This window comes from Pogoniulus pusillus, chromosome 18 (genome assembly GCF_015220805.1).
Source record: "Pogoniulus pusillus isolate bPogPus1 chromosome 18, bPogPus1.pri, whole genome shotgun sequence".
Classification (NCBI taxonomy): domain Eukaryota; kingdom Metazoa; phylum Chordata; class Aves; order Piciformes; family Lybiidae; genus Pogoniulus; species Pogoniulus pusillus.
Window position 1 is genome coordinate 11,760,515 of NC_087281.1, and position 19,724 is coordinate 11,780,238.

Here is a 19,724-nt window from a genome sequence, read left to right on the forward strand (position 1 = left end):
ATTCCTCCTAATGCCAGTTTAGTCATGAATGAAACTCCTTGCAATGATTATTTGCTCAGCTTTTGCTAAGATCATTCCCCCAGCCAAGCAAAGTCTAGACTGCTTTTAAAAGACTTCATAAGTAATGAAGAAAAGAAATCTGCACTGGCATTTTTCATAAAAGTAGAGGGCTAGAAGAACAAACTTTTGTGCCATGTACCAAACTCAAGCGCAGGCAGAGGAGTTAAGAGGGAAGGTTGTTGCTAATGCCTCATACCATCCTGCAGCAAAGAGTAAAAGAATAGAAGTACTGAAAAACTTTATGCAGAACAGTAGACCTTTTGCAGGAAGACAAAAAACAACAACCCACTGCTGTAACCCAGTACCAGGAGGTAAAAGATGTTGGTTCAAATTCCTGCTCTGAATCACACAAAGAGAAGATCTGAATCCAATTATCCCATATCACACAGAGGGGAGACAGCAATTCCACTTTCCCCTGGGTGACAGCTAGCCACCTCTGTGAAACTGGCTTGGCTTGAGATTCTCCATATTTCAAACTAAGTAACCAGTTTGAGTAATAAGTGACTTTCTCCAAACTTTCAGAAGATAGTGATAGCATTTTAATGACATTATTTTAAAAAGTCATCACAACCTGACAGTGAATGTTACTTCCAGTTTCCTACTTAAAAAACAATAATTTGGTTCTCAACTTGAGTGAGTATAATTTCCAGTCAACCATTGCAGAGTAGTATTTTAACTCTTACAGGCCACCTTAAATTCCATACAGGCAAGGAGAAGAAGGCACAGCTACACACCAAAACTGGTAGCTTTAGCAGGGTAAAGACATGGTTATCTCACCACAGCAGAAAAACAAGGGAGACAGATGGTCATTTTAGAGAATACTGCCAGAGCCCCTGAAACTTCTAATGGCTTAAAGAGTACTGAGGGCATTGGAAAATAAAAAGTGATCAAGTATTTTTTTTCTGCCAGGCTCCATCAGCATTGGTCAGCTTTCTGGAGTTGAATTACACTTTAGATATCTGCTTAAGCAAGTTCAGTTTGACAGCTAATCTCTCTCCATTAGTGAAGCTAAGTTGACCTTGTAGAGAGCAGTTCTGGGCTTTCTCCATAACGATGACCCACACATACTCAGTGACTTGAATACTCAGACATCTGAATTTAGGTGATGTGGATACTCTGCCCTCTGTGCTGTTGTTTCCACTTTTCCTCTATCAAACAAATCACTACACAGATGATTGAAACTGGGAAGCATTTTTGTTTACTATGGCACAAAGCCCTTTAATAGCCAAGAGGCCCAAGGCATGTCCAGTCATATCACTGTATTTTCTAAGTACTGTATAGCAAGAGTAATACCTCGTGGAGCTTGACTGTCACCCATTCTTTTATTTTAGCTGCTTTTTCTTCTATGATTTTTGCTTCTTGCAGTCTCATTTGCTTCTGAAAGAAAATTGATATAAGCATACTTTTCACTGCATATTACTGTCCGCCTGAGCAGTATCTTCAAACAAAAATCCTGAGATTGCTTGAAATCAGTTTAGCTTCTTGGCTAATACATAGTGATTAAAAAAAAAGTCCTTCAGAGAGGCTGCTGTTCCACCTTCCTCTAGGAAAGACTATAGCTCTTCAGAGAAGACAGTGAAGAAAAAGAACATCTTTCCACTCTTAAAAGTTACATGTTCTTTCAAAAGAAGCCAGAGCATAATTTGCAAGTGAATAAACTTTATTCAAATGATGTATTTCTACTGGGAACCTTTTTGATTAAAGAACAGCAGTAATGCTAAGCTTCTCTGTTCTCTATTGATCTTAATTTTTATTTTCCTTTTGTATAATTAAGCATAGAATTGATGCTTATCTTTTGTATCACAATTATTTCTAACCTGTTCTTCAAGTTGTTGCTCCAATTTTTGTATTATGTCATTTTTATCTTGTATCAGGATCTCCAGCTCTTGACATCTCTTATACAACCTGGTTTCTGATTCACTTGTTTGAACATTAGCTGCTTTTAATCTTTCTTCCATAACCTGCACCTATTTGGAAGGTCAAACATAAGATTTTTATGAAACATAATACTCCAAGTAAAAGGCAGTAACTTAATTACAAAATGGGCTACTAAAGTTGCCCCCATGCTTAAGACTTCAGATAACTCTTCAAAGTTCTGAAGTCTATTTACAAGAAATTCCAGTGTTTGTTATGTCTTCCTATGCATCTCATAGCAATAGGACTGGCAAAACACTCAGAGAATGTGTGCAGATTTTGTTAGTACCAGCAAGAGTCTGCTAGGTTTGTAACATGTAAGTTGTTAGAAAAGGCAGCATAGGAAGAATGCAATTTGTGTAGTGGGACCTGTTGTCAGACTCAATAAACAATGCTTTAATACACAAACAGTAAAAACAAAGAAACAACAACCAACCCCCAAACCCAAGCAAAGAGAACCCCCCACACCAAACTATAGATTATCAGAAGCAATCTAAAAAAACAACTAAAAAGTACTTGGCTTCTAGCCAGCAATGTTTTCTAATACCAAATAAGCACATGAATATTTTTATTCTTACAATTTTCAGTTTCTATCTGTCTTGCAGTAAGAGATAAAAGATTTGTAGGGAATACCAGAGACATGTTCATAAAAAGTCTGCAGTAGCTGTAGCTGCCATTTGGAATGGAAAGGCAATTTTGGTTAAACATTTAGCCATGATCTCATTCTTTAGATGCCATAACTTCTACAGAAAGAACAAACACAGAACAATCCCATTTAGAGCCTGTATTGGATAGTCTTGCTTTCATTTCTAAAGGAGGTCACTGTTTCCTCTCCCTTTTTTTTCCATGTGCATCACGTACCAAAGACTGATAATGCATCAATGAAGAAGCCTATTACGTATATCTGCTTTCTGATTTGTGCTGTCAGTGTTGACTTTGTTACACTGAACTGCATAGTGAGCAAAGAAAGGTGTTAGGTGTTAAAACATCTATGCCCAGACAGATCAATAGATGTAAGAAGAAACTGTCTTATGCCTTTTGATCAATACTAAAGAAAACCAGCTATCTTCTGAACTTCTCTTCATTACAGTACCATGCACATAGCTAGTGGATATATTTTTCATTGTATATCTATATATATATGTATACCTGCTGAAAAGCTCTCTCTGCTTGGCGATCAGCATCTACAACTTGCTTCTCAAGCTGCTGCATCTGTAGACACATAAAAACATACAGTAAAATGGCCATGTCTTCTGCCAGAAATACTACAGTGAAACATATTTTCATGGTCTGTTTTGGAAAATGAAAAAGCCAGGTTGTGGGCAGGAGGATAAGAAGAAATAAAAAGATAAAACAGTGTGTCAGACTGGGAAGATAATTTATCATTATGACCATATTAAAACATTGTTAAGATCCTTCCACAGAAACAAACATATAATACAACTTGTTACCATAGTGTAATTTTGTGGCTGCTGTATAATACAGGTTTTTTTCTCCTTGCTACCAAGAGGAGAAATTCCTTTGGCAATAGGTCTGAATCTTCTTTATGTAAGCTCACAGTATTAGAAGAATCGTAGAATGGTTTAGGTTGGAAAGGAGCTCAAAGATCATCCAGTTCCAACCCCCTGCCATAGGCAGGGACATCTCCCACTAGAACAGGTTGCTCAATGCCTCTTCTAGCCTGGCCTTGAACAGCTCCAGGGAGGGAGCAGCCACAACTCCCTGGGCAACCTGTGCCAGTGTCTCACCACCCTCACTGGAGAACTTCCTAACCTCCAGTTTAAATCTCCCCTCTGCCAGTTGAAACCCATTACTCCTTGTCCTATCAATAGAACTTCTCCAGTCCTCTTGTAGGCCCCTCCAGATACTGGAAGGCTACTATAAGGTCTCCTTGAAGCCTTCTCTTCTCCAGGCTGCAGAGCCCCAACTTTCGTAGCCTGTCCTCATAGCAGAGCTGCTGCAGCCCTCTGAGCATCTTCGTGATCTCCTCTGGATTTGCTCAAATAATTCCATGTCCTTCTTGTGTTGGGAGCTCCAGAGCTGCACACAGGACTCCATGTGGGGTCTGAGGAGAGCAGAGCCAAGGGGCAGAATCCCCTCCCTTGCCCTGCTGCCCACACTGCTCTCACTGCAGCCCAGCACAGGGTTGCTGTCTGGGCTGCACTCACACTGCAGGCTCCTGCTGAGCTTTTCATCAACTCAGATCCTCAGGTCCTTCTCCTCAGGGCTGCTCTCAGCCATTCCCTACCCAGCCTGGAGTTGTAGTTGGGATTGCATCCACCCAGGTGCAGGACCTTACACTTGGCCTTGTAGAATTTCTTGCTAAGCTCTTTCATGTCCTTCCAAAACCGGCAAGAGCAAAGAGTGCTTGGCAGATCATGCAGTTTGGCTGCTGATTCAGGTTTTGAGAAAAATTCAGCTTTTGGGAGAAATTGTTCTGTGGCCTGTCCTGGACTCCTCCATCCTCAGTGTGAAAGAAGGAGGTATGGGAGGAGAGACATGGTGGACTCTCAGGAACTCCAGAGCAAAGAGCTGTGGAAAGCCACAGCAGAGATGGATGAAGACAGAGACCAGCACAACAGGAAGGTGTGCAGGCCACGTTTGAGCAGTGAGATACCCTGACCTGTCACTTTATAGTGTTGCCTATTAACCACAGGCACAACCTCTGACTGGGCCCTGGAATCCCCCTGCTTTTCCAGCAACATGGAATGGCAAAGGTCAGAAAGAAATACTTGCTTTACGTTCTGGTAAGAGCTCTCTAGTCTGATTTTGGTAAACGATACAATTGTGACTTGACCTCAAGAAGCAGACTGTGGTTTGAAATAACACTTGAAAGTGCCTAAGGTATTCCATGACTTAAGGACTTAGTGGTTCCCAGGAAGCACCTAGTTAAGAACTCAGTTTATCTGAAGAAGATGAAACATCAAATAATTAACACAGAGATACTCAGTATTCAGCTTCAAAACTGTTCATAGAAAAGTGACAAAAGAATTTACTCCTTCTCCAGTTTACTGCTTCGTTCTGTCCTGTTGGTGTTTGATTTCTGCCATCTTTCTGTTTCTTTCTCACTCTTAGGCTCATTTTGGTTCCCCCCCTCTCTCCCCCTTCCCAATTATGTTGTCAATCACATGAAACAGCTTTGTGTACTTTTAGCACCTCATCCAGACAAGGGCACAAAGTCATCATTTTTCTATCAATCAAAAACTGAAAATGGGGAAAATGAGTTTTCACTAATATAAAAATAGCTGTGACTGACCTTCCAGTACTTTCTCCTACAATACGGAAATCCAAACACTACATCATTATAGCAGAACACACCAAAGACACAGGAGGAATAAACACTTCACAAGGAGCAGTTTTGGAAGAACTCTTCTAAGGACATGGTCCCAGTTATTCATGTACTTAACAGTTTGGACAGATGGCCAGGGAGATGAGCCTTCTTCCTTCCTGTATTGAACTGTATATTTCTATGATTTCATGTGGAGATTTTTTACTTGGAGTGTAATTTTTAGGATTCTAAGGTTACTTTCCATGTATTTGGTTTTATGTTCAAATAGGAGTTTGGTTCACAGGACTCACTTTAATGTAGTTTGAAAGAATCTTCTTTTGTAGTCATTTGATGGGTCAGAAATAAAAGCTGATACTGAAGGCATGGTCAGCTAACAGTTCACTGTAGTAAAAATACTATACTAAACCAAGCAGAAATGTAGCTACTATATCAAGGTACATTGTTAATATTCTATAATCTTATGACACAAAACTCCTCCAGATAGCTCTGACTTGACTTAAACCTGACAACAACTAGTCTGTCTAGAAGTGTCTAATAATCACTGAACCACTGCACAAGTACTAAGTGGCAGTGGTGCTCTTCTACACAACAGTTTGAGTTCTGGCCAACAGAGTGCACTGAAGACCTAGGTTCCTTCCATGGCTCTCCACTGGAAATGCACAATGCAATTCTTGCTAAGAATATATACTATTGCACAGGACCAGGAACCTGACCATATGCTCAAATAGACTACTGGGACATAGAATATGACTTGAACAAAGTTGTGGCTAAGATGAATGCAAAGCTTGGAGTCAAGGGATCTGAGAGAATAATTACCAAGAAAAATGGCATTCAGAAAGTCAAAATGTAAGAACAAGGTCTAATTTTGCTTCTTTGAGGTATAACTACTTCAAGAAGGTATAAGAAGCTTTGCATGGTCTTGCAGTACAGATATGTCAGTCAGCTTCCTGGCCACAACCAGATGTGAGATTTTATTTGGAAAATTTCTAATGGGGTCTTGAAATTATTTTAGGAGACTCCTATTAAAAAAAAAAAGGCAACCTGCAGTATTCAGCAAGAATGGAATGCCAGAGTTGCCCACAATTCTTTTACAGTTAAATTGGCCAGAATTTCCATAACTTGATGGTACATAACAATTGCTAATTCCTCATTTTTCCTTTATTAATTTATAAAGGTTTATTTTTCAGAGTCTATTGTAACAATAATAAAACTTTGAAACTATGTAAATATTTTTCAGTTTGCATAATGTCTAACCAATGCACAAAAAGCTTTTGCCTGAAAATGAGATTTTGTTTTGCTACTCTATAAATCTGGGAAGTTAAAGAGGAAAAGTAATTGCTTTAGAGTACTCTGACTGTTAACAAACTCACCGGGCAAAGACTGGAACTAGTTCTAAAGGAAAGATTTCTCTTCACATAGAACATCTAACCTTAAATCTTCTAACAGTGGCAAGAACTTTCATAACAATGCTCACAATGTTACCAAGGAGAGAGAGAAAAGGTGATGTGATTTGACTAATGTGTGATTTGACTAATCAAAAGTCATGCTTTGGACTCAACAGGAATAAAATGCAGTGGTAAGTTCTCCTTACCTAGTGACTATTAAGACAATTTCAGATCATAAATGGATAGTTTAAATAATAAATAGATAAAAAAGAGATAAAATACTACCTAAACTTAACCTTGCAATGGAAGTGGCAGGTAACTGTAGCCATACTGAGTTTTGGAGGTAAAGATCAGAGTACTTTACTCTTACCTATAGCTCACCTTGGGAATTAATGACCAATTCTGACTTTATACAAAAAAGCCTGTTGAATTAGGCCTCTATCTCACCAGTTTCCTTCTATATACATCTATGCAAATCAGCAGTATCAATGGAATTAAATTATAGATGTCAGCTGTTAGGCTTCACATTTCTTGCATTAACTACATAAAATATCAACAGATGTAAAGATTACTTCCCAGGAGAAACATAGAGGGCCAACATGTCATTGATAACATTTGGCATGTGAAGTATATTGAAGTTTCATTTTCTATTACATTTTAAAAGAGATAATTCAAAGCAATTAATTATTTGAAAGACTTCATTGAACAGTTCATTCAACTGAATAATTAAATCAATTGAAATGATTCATTATGTGAAATAATTCATTGAACAACTAATTCAATTGAATAATTAATTCAACTGAAACAATTAACTATTAGAAATAATGAACTGAAGTTCCACACACCTCTTGTAAGCAATATTCTTGTCACACACAGGCTCTTTCCAAAATTCATTATGGATTCATAAATTCATAGAATGATTTGGGTTGGAAGGGACCTTAAAGATCATCTATTTCCAACCTCTGTGTCATGGGCAGGAACACCTTCCACTAGATCAGGTTGCTCAAGGCCTCTTCCACCATGGCCTTGAATACCTCCAGCAAGAAGGTACCCACAACCTCCCCAGGCAAACTGTTCCACTGTCTCACCATCCTCACTGTACAGAAATTCTTCCTGATATCCAGTCTAAATCTACCCTCCTGAAGCTTAAAGCCATTGCTCTTCATTCTACCACTACAAGCCATTATAAAAAGTCCCTTCCTAGATTTCTTGTAGTCCCCTTTCAGGTGTCCTGTCATATTCAAAACTGGTTTTGGTTTTACAGTTTGAAATACAAAGAAGACATGTTTTAGGTCTAGGAATAAAAATACATGCATACCGACTAAAGAACATCATCAGCGTAGGTACAGGAGAACAGACTGCTACTCTAACCTGCACATTCTCCTCCTCTTTGGAAGTGTAAAAAGCCTCTCAGAACTTTCAGAGAATGTCAGTGCATGCTGCATCCATTATGTGAATTATGGAAATTAGTACCTATTGTTAGAAACAGATTTGGTTTTAAACTTAGTAAGGCAATACCCACTTTACATCTGACATTAATTAAATGGAGTTAATTTTGTTCAAACAATAAACAAAGAAATGCCACATGTGAATAAGTACTGAATGCTTTGAAGAACCATGGCTGCAACAAAAACAGAGATGTACTACCTCAGAGGTCATTGATTCAGAGCCCACAGGCACAGGGCAATTTTTACAACACCAAATCAAATCATGTAGTGATTCTTTTTCAAATGTCACTGGAAAGTTTCTTGGTTGTGTTCAGAAATGTTCAATGTGTATTTTTGTGCAAGTAGTTTCATTTTATTAAAACATGTACTGCATGAAATTACCAAAGGGTATAACATTCAAAGTTACCACTCATAAATGTAGAGAGCATTCCTTTTGTATGCATGTATGTACCATAGAACCACAGAATCACAGAATGGTTTGGGTTGGAAGGGAACTACAAAGGTAAACTAGTCCAGGTCCCTGCGGTGAGCAGGGATATCCTCTACAGGATCAGGTTGCTCAGAGCCTTGATGAACCTGACCTTGAATATCTTCAGGGACAGAGACTCAACTTCATGGCAAAAGAACTTGTTCCTAACATCCAATCTAAATCTCCTCTAATTTCAAGCCATTGCCCCTCAGCCTATCACTACAGGCTCTCCAGCCTTCTTGTAGGGCCTCTTCAGGTACTGGAAGACTGCTATCAGGTTTTCCCAGTCTCCACCAGGCTGAACAATTCCATCTCTCTTAGTTTGTGCTCACAGGAGAGGTTCTCTAGGCCTCCTGATCATCTTTATGACCCTTCTCTGGACCCACTCCATTAGGTCCCTGCCTTCCCTGTGTTGAAGGCTTCAGAGCCGGACCTATTGTTCCATCTTTTCATGTGCATATATTTTTTCATTTATATGCATACATACAGCTCATTGTTCCTGTACTGTGCATTAACTACAGCACTTGAACCTCAGTGTGTCTGAGAAATTTGCATTGTAAATGTGTTTCAGCAGTATGACTACCAGAACTTACCTTTTTTTCAGTGAACCTGAGGAGAAGAGGAGAGAGAAGCAATGGAATACACAATGACTTCAGAAAACTAACCCATTCACTGTTGTTTATTTGTTTAGGTTTTTTAAGTTGTTTTCATTCTGCCAAGTAAGGAGTCATTATTTATATGTCTAACATCTTTATTTATACATCTAGCGTGGAAAGAAAGAGACCTTGTTGCAGTTTTAAGTAGAAGCTGCTGTTCTAAGTGGGAGAGGTCTGTACAGGAATTTAAGGAATTAGTAGAAACTATCCCTTGTATGCCAAATTTAGACTGGCTGTGGAACTGAGTTTTCAGTAGAAGTCTTGATTTTATTGCAGCTCAAATCTTATGTGTACGAAGAGTTTACTAAAATTACCTTTGGTGAATAGAAGATTATAGTATTCTACTGCAACTTTAGCTTCTAGACAGCATTTCATGTTATAAGAAAAGTTGGTTACCCTCATTCTTCTCATTCTAAGTACATTTTGACCTAAAATACATGTGCAACTTCAGACATAAAGTTAATGTTTTCTTCTACCACCAAAAAAATCATCTTAGTAGAACTACATAGCCATGTAGTTCTACATAGCCACTGGCACAGCCTCCACTGAATTTCTTTGTCATGAAACCCTTTAAGGACTGAATATGGCACTATCCCAAATGCTGCATTACAGACTGCCCTGTAATACTGAGCATTCACAGGAGTGCCTCCAAGTTTGTTTCCTGCAGTGATAAGGGTCATTATTTTATGCTTTGAATGATTTTCACCAAATATAAATGATTAAGAGAGAGGATTATTATGATATATTATATTGAATTTTTTTTTGCTTTTAACCTTCCATTTTTGTATTCTCTGTATATGTGCTCAGCTGGCAAGCAAGTGTGTACATGACAAATGCTTGTACACTTTGTGATGGTTTGGGTGTTCCCTGCCCCCCCACACTTTAGAAATCACCCAGACTAGACTCAGGTGGCTCTGGAAATTGAATGAAGCTTATATTTACAGCTAGCACAATATACAAGCAGATATTTACAGTATATACAGTTAGAGACAGAAATAGACAAGGGAAAAGGGAATGCAGAAACACAACAGCCCTCCCAGAAACCTGAGTCCCCAAGAGGGGCTTCCAACCGCCCCTTCAGCTTCCCCCTATCCCTCTCAACCTTAGCCCAGTCCCAAGGAAGAATGGAGGTTCAGCCAGAGGGTTAGGAAGCAAAGTGGCTTAGTCCAAAATGGAGTGTGAGGTTAGAGAGTAAGATGCAGCTCAACCAGCAACTCAAGTGAGAGTGATTATCGAACATTTTTGTTTCTTGTTCCTGTACATCTCAGCAAGCCTGTGAGCAAAGTAGACATCACCCTTGTTTTCTTTTCACAGCCTGTAATCTAGTCCTTCTCACCAAAACATTCTAGCCTGCTTCAAACTAGCACACACTTGTATATTATGCACAGGTAAGCAAGTGTGTACATGACAAATGCTTGTAACGCTTGTATCTTATATACAGGTTATGAGAATTGAACTTGTATGTTATGTACCGGTTATGAGAATTGAATTGTATCTGATTTTTAAGCTAAATACAAATACTATTTCCTGTATATCCAAAACATAACAACTTTATGACTTTGTCTTACAAACCAATGGCTAAATCCACGTCCAACTGTATTTTTGTTCATTTTGCAGTCATATTTATGAGTGTGCTGTTTGATGTTACAAAATTAAGCTAATGCAACGTGGTTTATATGTGGCAAGCCAATTGCAAGATTAAAATTAATGTGTTCAGAGGAAAAGTCCAAAAGACTTTTGACTTGTGCAGTGACTGTCAATGTGAAAATTGCAAAAAAACACAAAGACTACTTCCCATTTGCATTCAAAGGATTATGAAGAGTAAAGTGAAAATGAGCTCACAAAAATGATCAAAACACATGCATTGCTCAAATGAAGGTTGTTTTTCAGTGTTGCAGTTCTCTTAAAAAACTTACTGTAATGGAAAATAATTCAGATGCAATTAGGAAGATACAACAGGAGAAAGTAAGGAGAATTAAAGAGAATGAAAGTTTAAAGTTTATATGGTTAGTCAGGTTCACTTACAGCTTTTTAATACCTACGCCTTTTTTTCTGTTCCTTGTCTGTTTTTACCATGCATTTTTATAACAGTAGGGTTTTCTTTCATTGATTCTGTATATCTTAAGTAACATTCTTTCTAAGACTGAAGGTAAGGGGAGGAGGGAGGAAAAGGACTCAGGAAGCAATAAATTAGCTGTTCTTGCAGAGGTGGGGCTGGGTCATGAAGAGCACAGCCCTTGATGTGAGGTCAGAAGAGTAATAGCTTCCTCCTGGTGATAGAGAGACAAAGGTATCAGTTCCACTGTAGCTCCCCTGAGATGGGGAAGTTGATGGAAGTTGTAGAAGCTGTGGTAGTGGGCAGCTGCCTGTGCACATCCTTAGCCAATGTAATACTTAGCATTTCAATTGCAGGGGCTACAAGATGTTTTTTCTCCATTTCTCATGGAGGAAACTCTTTGCTCTTAAGGGTGGGTGTGGAGTCTACTTCTCTGGAAACTTTCACAATCAGCCTGGATGCATTCCTGTGCATCCCACACCCTAGGTGATCCTGCCTTTGGCAGGGGGATTGGGCTGGATGATTTCTGGAGGTTCCTTTCAACCTCTAACATTCTGTGATTCCTTACATCTAATCTGAATTTACCCTCTTTCAGTTAAAAAACATCACTCCTTGTTCTATCACTACATGCCCCTGTGAAGAATTACTTTCCAGCTTTCCTGTAGGCCAGCTTTAGGTACTGCAAGATTGCTAAAAGGTGTCCCTGGAGCCTTCCCTTCTCCAAAGAACAACCTCAAATCTTCCAGCCTGTCTTGACAGAAGAGGTGCTTTAGCCCTCGAAATCATCTTCAGGGCTCTGCTCTGGACCAGCTTTAACAGATCCATGTCCTTCTTATGTTGGGGGTCTCAGAGCTGAACACAATATTCCAGATGGAATCTCACTAGAGCAGAGTAGGTGGGGAGAGCCACCTCCCTCAGCCTTCTTTTCATGCCTCCCGGGGTGCAGTTGGCTTTCTGAGCTGCACAAACACACTGCCAGGTCATGCTGAGCTATATTTTAAATTTACATAGTTTTCAGAAGAAATCAATAACTTCACTACAATGAACTCAGCTGAAATGTGAAAGATTGTTTTTTCATCTGTATTTCACATTCATTTAATGAGCACTAAGAAAACCTTTTGAGCTAAATATTTTTTTTATTAAAACACTGAAAAGAATTTGAAGTAAGTAAAATATAACTCAGTGGTAAAACAGGTCTCATGTCATGGAGACTGATGAAAATTTTGAGCCTGGTCTTTTTGAAAACTGAGCAGATGGAGACTGATAATTTGTGTAGCTTTGGGTTCGTTCCAGGAAAAGACTTCTATGCTAAACGTAGTATACATGAGTGGGCTGAACCACAAGAAGGTCATCTGGGAGCCTCCTCTTCTCCAGACTGGACAGCCCCAACTCTTTCAGTCTGTGCTCACAGCAGAGCTGCTCCAGCCCTCTGAGCATTCTCCTGGCCCTGCTCAGGACACGCTTCAGCACCTCCACATCCCCCTTGTCCCAGGGGCTCCAGAACTGGATGCAGTACTCCAGATGGGGTCTCAGCAGAGCAGAGTAGAGAGGAAGAATCACCTTCCTGGCCCTGATGGCCACACTGACGCAGCCCAGGATCTGGTTGGCTTTCTGGGCTGCAAGTGCACACTGCTGGCTCATGTTGAGCTTCTTGTCCAGCAGCACCCCCAAGCCCCTCTCCTCAGGGCTGTTCTCCAGCCACTCACTGCCTAGCCTGGAGTTGTGCCTGGCATCGCCTCGACCCAGCTGCAGGACCTTGCACTTGGTCTTGTTGAACCTCCTGAGGTTGGCTTGTGCCCACTCTCCAGCCTGTCCAGGTCCCTCTGGATGGATCCCTGCCCTCCAGCATGTCTGCTGCACCACACAGCTTGGTGTTGTCAGCAAACTTGCTGAGGCTGCACTCAGTGCCTCTGTCCATGGCAATCACAAAGATGTTGAACAAGACTGGTCTCAAGACTGATCCCTGAGGGACTCCGCTTGTCACTGCCTCCACTTGGCCATGGAGCCTTTGCAGCCACTCTTTGGGTGCAGCCATCAAGCCAGTTCTTTATCCATCCAGTGCTCCACCCATCACACCCATGTGTCACCAGCTTGGAGACCAGGATGTGGTGCGTGACAGTGTCAAAGACTTTGTTCAGGTCCTCCTGGTTGCCCTGAGGATCTTATATTCAACTGATTCATGGTCACTGCAGCCAAGGCTGTCCCTGAGCCTCACACTGGTCACCAGCCCTTCCCTGTTGGTGAAAACAAGGTCCAGCACAGCACATTTACTTGTTGGTTCCTCTACCATTTGGAAGAGGAAGTTGTCATCTATGATGTCTTGTTGTGTTGCCCCTCCAGCAGATGTCAGGGTGGTTGAAATTCCCCATGAGGAGCAGGGCTTGTGACCTAGAAGCTGTTTCTACTTGCCTGTGAAGGGCCTCATCTGCTTGGTTCTGCTGGTCAGGTGGCCTGTAGCAGACCCTTACAGTAACATCACCCTCCCCTGTCTTCCGTTTGATTTTAACCCATACACTCTGAACCAGCTCATCATCCTTCCCCAGGTGGAGCTCCACTGATTCTAGCTGGTCACTGACACAGTAACCAGCTAGAATCAGTGGAGCTAGAATCAGGAGTCAACACCTCCTCCTCTCCTTCCCTGTCTGTCCTTCCTAAAGAGCTTGTACCCATCTATACCTGGAATCTATCTATTCCAGTCATGGGAACCATCCCACCAAGTTTCAGTAATAGCCACTATGTCATGGCATCCCAGCAGCACAGTGGCCCTTAATTCATCCTGTTTGCTGCCCAAGATCTGTGCACTGCATAGAGGCACTTCAGCCAGGCTGGCCTTGTTGTCCTCTTGTGCCAAGTCCCCTTGATTTCCTCAGATTGTCCTGGTGCATCACCCCTGGTTTGCCTCATGGCAGCAAGTTGAGGGCTTTCCATCTCTCTGCCTTTGGTGAGCTGCCCCACTGTTTGTCACCAGCCAACAGGAGACTATTAACCCCTCACCCCTTCAAATCTAGTTTAAAGCCCTATCAATGAACCCTGCCAATTTCTGCCCCAGGATCCTTTTCTCCCTCTGGGACAAGTGCATCCCATTAATTGTATGCAGCTCTGGTGCCTTGTAAACCGAGCTGTGGTTGTAGAATCCGAACCCCTGCTGATGACACCAGCCCTGGAGCCATGAATTGAGCTGTTGGCTCTTCCTACATATTCCCTTGTCTATTGCTGATGCTAGAGGGATAGAGAAGAACAGAACTCGAGCTCCAGATCCCTTTAGCAGTTGCCCTAAGGTCCTGAAGTCTCTTAATTGATCGTGAGCCTCTTATGGTTTCATTGTCACTACCCGCTTGAAAGACCAGAAGTGAATAGTAGTCTGAAGGACTCATGAGATTGGGAATTTTACCTACAATGTCTCTTACCTGGGCACCAGGGAGACAGCAGACTTCTCTATGAAGTGGGTTTGGTCTGCATAGAGGGGCCTCTGCTCCCTTCAGTGGGGAGTCTACTATAATGACCCTTCGAGGTTTCTTTTCAGGATCAGTTTTGATGGCTGCCCTGAGGCAACCTGTCTTTAGTGCAGTTTCTGGGCTTTTTGAGTCCTCATCCTTGCTGACAACCTGTTCTTCCTGCAGAGCCTCGTATCTATTCTGCAAGTGCACTGTAGGCAGTGTGCTTCTTAAAGTAGTGTGTTTGCTCCATTTGCATTCGTTTCGTCGGGCAGATACCTGTTCCCATTGACCCTGCTCACACACACACTTCTGATGGTTTGAGTGTTACCTGCCCCCCTACACTTTAGAAATCACCCAGACTAGACTCAGATGGCTCTGGAAATGAAATGAAGCTTATATTTACAGCTTAGCACAATATACAAGCAGATATTTACAGTATATACAGTCATAGACAGAAATAGACAAGGGAAAAGGGAATACAGAAACACAACAGCCCTCCCAGAAACCTGAGTCCCCAGGAGAGGCTTCCAGCTGCCCCTTTACCTTCCCCCTACCCCTCTCAACCTTACCCCAGTCCCAAGGAAGAATGGAGGTTTGGCCAGGGGGTTAGGAAGCAAAGTGGATTAGTCAGAAAAACGGCAGAGAGGGGTGAGGTTAGAGATGCAGCTCAGCCAGTTCCCCAGCAGAAGTGCCGAGTGTGTTACCTATGTTTTGATTCTTATTTTTATACATCTCAGCAAGCCTATGAGCCACGCAGACATCACCCTTGTTTTCCTTTCACAGCCTGTGATCTATTTCTTCTCACCAAAACATCCTAGCTAGGCTCAAACTAGCACAACACTTGAACATGCCAGGAGAATTTTTTATCTGTTGCAAAATGAAGTTAAATAATTAAACCATATTCTTCAAAGTAAATTATGTAGTACCCTTCAACTTCCTGGGTCACTGAACTCAGATGACAAGCCATAGTTGGAGATGTCTTATTGAAAAAAAGCAAATCTGGTAAATGATGCGATTCACAAAGCAATACTGGGGAAAATAACACTTCTGGATTTCACAGTCTTAAATCAGGTCTTAAATAGTTAGGAAAATGTGTTAAGCACAAACTCCAATGTTGTAAATGATTACTGGATATGCATTTTTCTCTGCAGGAAAGATGTCAGTGTGTTCTTATTTGAAACTGAACATTTCTTGCTGGCAAATCTAATGTGTGAAATTAAAACACACCTGGTTTCCATTTATTTTGTTTTGGTTTTTCTTCCCTCTTGAAAAAATATGCAGCACTTGTAATCTCAAACCATCAAATAAAATAATTTACACAGCATTAGCATTCATGCCATGAGACCTACCTTTTCTGCTAACAGTTCCCTGATCTTGCTTGCCTGCAGACGAAACTTCATCAACTGTGACTCCAGAGTTAAACATCTTTCCTTCCAGTTTACAGTACCATCTGGCTCTAGAAGTTCAGCCATATTTATGCTGCAAAAAGAAAGGGAAAAAAATCCTCATGTCAACTGGAGTCTGTATTCAATGTCTGACTTATTTTTATATACATACTAATTTATTTTATAGAAATCTCAAGAATGCCCCAGATTTTCCAAGTGTACAGCTTAATAAAATTGTATAAAACTACATTAGTCCATACAGCTCATGGCTTGGACAGATTCACTCTGATATGGGTAAAGAACTGGATGGAAGGCTGGGCCCAGAGAGTGGTGGGGAACGGTGCCACATCCAGCTGGCAGCTGTCACTAGTGCTGTGCCCCAGGGATCAGTGCTGAGTCCAGTCCTGTTCAATATCTTTATTGATGATATGGATGAGGGGATTGAGTCCAGCATCAGTTACAAAGGAAGCACAAATTTCAGCTGGAGATTGATTTGACAGACAGCCTGGATTCTGCTCTCCCAAGTAAGGAGAAATGGTGATTTCCTATTAGACATCCATTTAGGACTTCTTATAATGTTCTTCCTTTTTGACTAGCAACAGTTACATACGACAGAGGTGAATTCAGCCAATATCTGGTTGACAGTAGAATATTTCATTGTTTGTGATAGTAAAAACACAAACGGATCAAGTGGTGAAAGAAATGTAGCTTTTTGGTAGAGTATAATATTACAGGGTAGAGTTAAAAATGTTTGTCTTTCAACAGACAAAACATCTGAGTAGATGGATTTCTGGCAGCGAACAGTGTGTCCAGCCAAGTAGTTTCTCAATGTCCAAGCGAATTAATGTTCCACTGTACAAGCATTACAGATAAAAAAAGTTTGAAAATAACTCATTTTGGGTTGTTTGTTAGAGATTATGATAATTTCTTCGTATTTTCCAACATGGCAATGCACTCTGGAAACATTTACAGGCACATAATACACTGTTTACAGTTGCAGAATGAATGATCTTACTTTGAATCAATGACTTCCTGTTTCTTGTTTGATTTCCCAAGGGAGGAAAAAAATGAGTTCATCTCTCTTGGCTTAATAGAGTACTCTGAATCAGCAGTTGAACCTACAGAGTCCTCCACTTCTTCCTGCTCCAGTTCCCACTGCATAGCCCTACATTTTCCCTGAGTCTTTAATAATAAAATCTTTTGAAAAGTAAACTAAAAAAAGCACACATTAAAGCTTAAGCTCTAATTATGTCATCAGAAATTAATTGAGACAAGTTTGACAAGTCTGGAAAGATTAAGTTTGTCTTTTTCACTTTTTAAGTTTATAAACTTCTTCAGAGGCTTCAAGAAATCAGAAGGTCACATTCACCCCAAAGGGACTGATCCAATTTCCTCTTCTTGCCGTCTGCTTGGAATTTAATAAACTACATTTCAGAGGGAAGGAGGAAACAATGTTCTAGCTTTTTGAAGCACACTTTAAAATTTACATATTCCTTATCACACTGTCCGTGCCTTCCTCTGTTTTTAACAAACTCCTGTGTTTAACTAAACACTTCATATTCTGTCCACATGTCATGTCCTTTCTGTTGGAGAAAGCTTGGCAAGCACTTCTGCTGCAACAGGAGTGGGTTTGCGCCGTACATCATCCTTAAATGTCAACCAGCTCAAATGTATTTGGACCACGCCTCTCAAATCTCAGGCCTTTTTCTTCTACTCTTTTCACCCAAACTTAGCACTTTCAATTATTTTTGGAGCCAGAACGGTTGGACTGGTGAAGGGAAACGATGAGACACAAAGTGGACGCGTTTGGGAATCAAGGAAGTCATACTCAGGTTTGTTGCTAGCTGTTACTCAAGTTGAGACACTGGTAGCTTTATTTTCCAGTTGACTCATTCTGCAGTCTTCTGTGCTCAGACAAAACGTAGCCTAAGCTGTTTAGAAGTTCCTTCAAATTTTATTTACGAATGTTTTGGGGTTTTTTGCTGCTTCCTAGATATTATGTTCCTGTGAAGCAACGCATCAACCAGGACTCCGCTGCAGCAGCACCAGGCAGAGACTACCAGCAGCCCTCCTGGTTTCACGGCCAGGTTGCCTTCTCCTAGCTCACTCCCGAGCCGCTGCCTCCTTGGCTTCCCAGGAAAACGGCACCACTCTTGGGTCTCCCACGGAACACAGTGACATGTGTGCAGCAAACAGCAGTAAAGCACTTCAGATCAGGGTATGCCCTTTCCCGGACGTCACGGTGTGACTTCACACCAGGCACCAACGGTTCATTCTGATGTTAAATCCTGACGGCGTAGCTATTTTCAAAATACCCTTATCTGCCACGTTTGTTCGGAAGTTGTGCTCGTCTTGCCCTTCCATTTGGGGGGTAGCGGGGATACGGCAAACGCACTGCCAACCGGACAAGGAGCCCAAACCTTAGTGGGCCTAAAGCGACCTCAGACTCGTCAGTCTCCCGTCGAGGGGACACCGCCTGACGCACCCCCGAGGTACTGCAGTCAACGACACCACGGTGCCCTAGCACCACGTTATGCTAAGCCGCGACGGGGCCGCGTGACGCCATCCGGCACCCGACGAAGCCACCCCGGGACACCTCGCCGGCTGCCCCGCCGGGGCGCGACAACGCACGGCGGAGCCTCGGGGCCGTGCCGCTGGGATAGAACCGGGAGCTGTCGCTGCCGCCCGCCCAATGCGGCCCCGCGCGCAAAGGGAGGAAAGAGAGCAAATGAAAGGGAGGTCAAACCTGGCTGGCTCTGGCTCGCACCGTTGCCGTGCCGGGCGCCGTCCAGGCTGTGGGCACTACGCGGCCGCGGCAACCCGCGCCCCTCGGCGCCCGCCCCACCATCCCCGCGGTGAGCGGCGCGGGCGCCTGAGCGACGGCCGCGACGGCCACTGAGGAGCGGGGGGCCGCCCCCGGCGCAGAGCCCGGGCGGGGCCTGCGCAGGTCGGTGGCGGTGAGAGCCGCTAGACGCCGGGGGGCCCTTCGTGGGACGCGCCTCGGGCAAGGCTGAGTCGGTCTCCTTGTCCTGCTACTTTCCTGCTGCCCGCTTCTTTCCCAGACGGCCGCTGGTGACGGGCCGCGGCTTTCCCGCGTGCTCTGGCTCCGACGGAGTGCCGAGGAGGGAGCCCAAGGTCGGATGGAGGCTGGCTGGAGCAACCGGGCCACACTTCACCATTCTCCTGTTGCTCGTTTCTCCTGTAGGTGTGCAGATTCATCTTGTCTAAGTTTGTATCTGTGAGTCGGTTGGTTCGTCTTGTTTGGAAAAAAAAAAACACAAAACATGGAAAGCCCCTAAAAGCTCAAGTATTCCACATCTGTTATACACACAATTTCATTCTTTCCTGAGTTCAGCCTCAAATTTTCCACTGACTTGCAGTGGCCTTAAAGTATCCAAAGGATTTTACTGAAATTGCATCATTTGCTGGTACTATCCTAGGAGGATCATGTATTTTCTAAACATTCATTGCTGAAAAATGCATTAATGACATGATTCCTGCTACAGCAAGCAGGTAATTTGATTTCTACCCAGTAACTCTTGCCTAGGGTGGTCAAGCTACATTAAAAACAACTGGAAAATACACTTCTTAGATTACAAGATATAGCCAAAGTAATAAAAAAATA

General features: G+C 42.2%; 1 protein-coding gene across 4 annotated transcripts in view; it reads right to left on the reverse strand.

Annotated features, from left to right (window-relative positions):
- Window positions 1–18,932, reverse strand: part of PLEKHH2 (pleckstrin homology, MyTH4 and FERM domain containing H2) — a 57,086-nt gene extending 38,154 nt beyond the window's left edge. For 3 of the 4 annotated variants that reach the window (XM_064158406.1, XM_064158404.1, XM_064158407.1), the window contains exons 1-4: window positions 16,064–16,193; window positions 3,124–3,186; window positions 1,878–2,027; window positions 1,354–1,437 (exon numbers count right to left, since the gene is read on the reverse strand). In XM_064158406.1, coding sequence (XP_064014476.1) covers window positions 1,354–1,437; window positions 1,878–2,027; window positions 3,124–3,186; window positions 16,064–16,186 — 420 coding nt within the window. In that variant the 5' untranslated portion in view covers window positions 16,187–16,193. Of the gene's footprint in view, window positions 1–1,353; window positions 1,438–1,877; window positions 2,028–3,123; window positions 3,187–16,063; window positions 16,194–18,845 lie in introns of those variants that run through there. The other variant, XM_064158405.1, reaches the window with a different exon arrangement.
- Window positions 18,933–19,724: the final 792 nt, after the last annotated feature.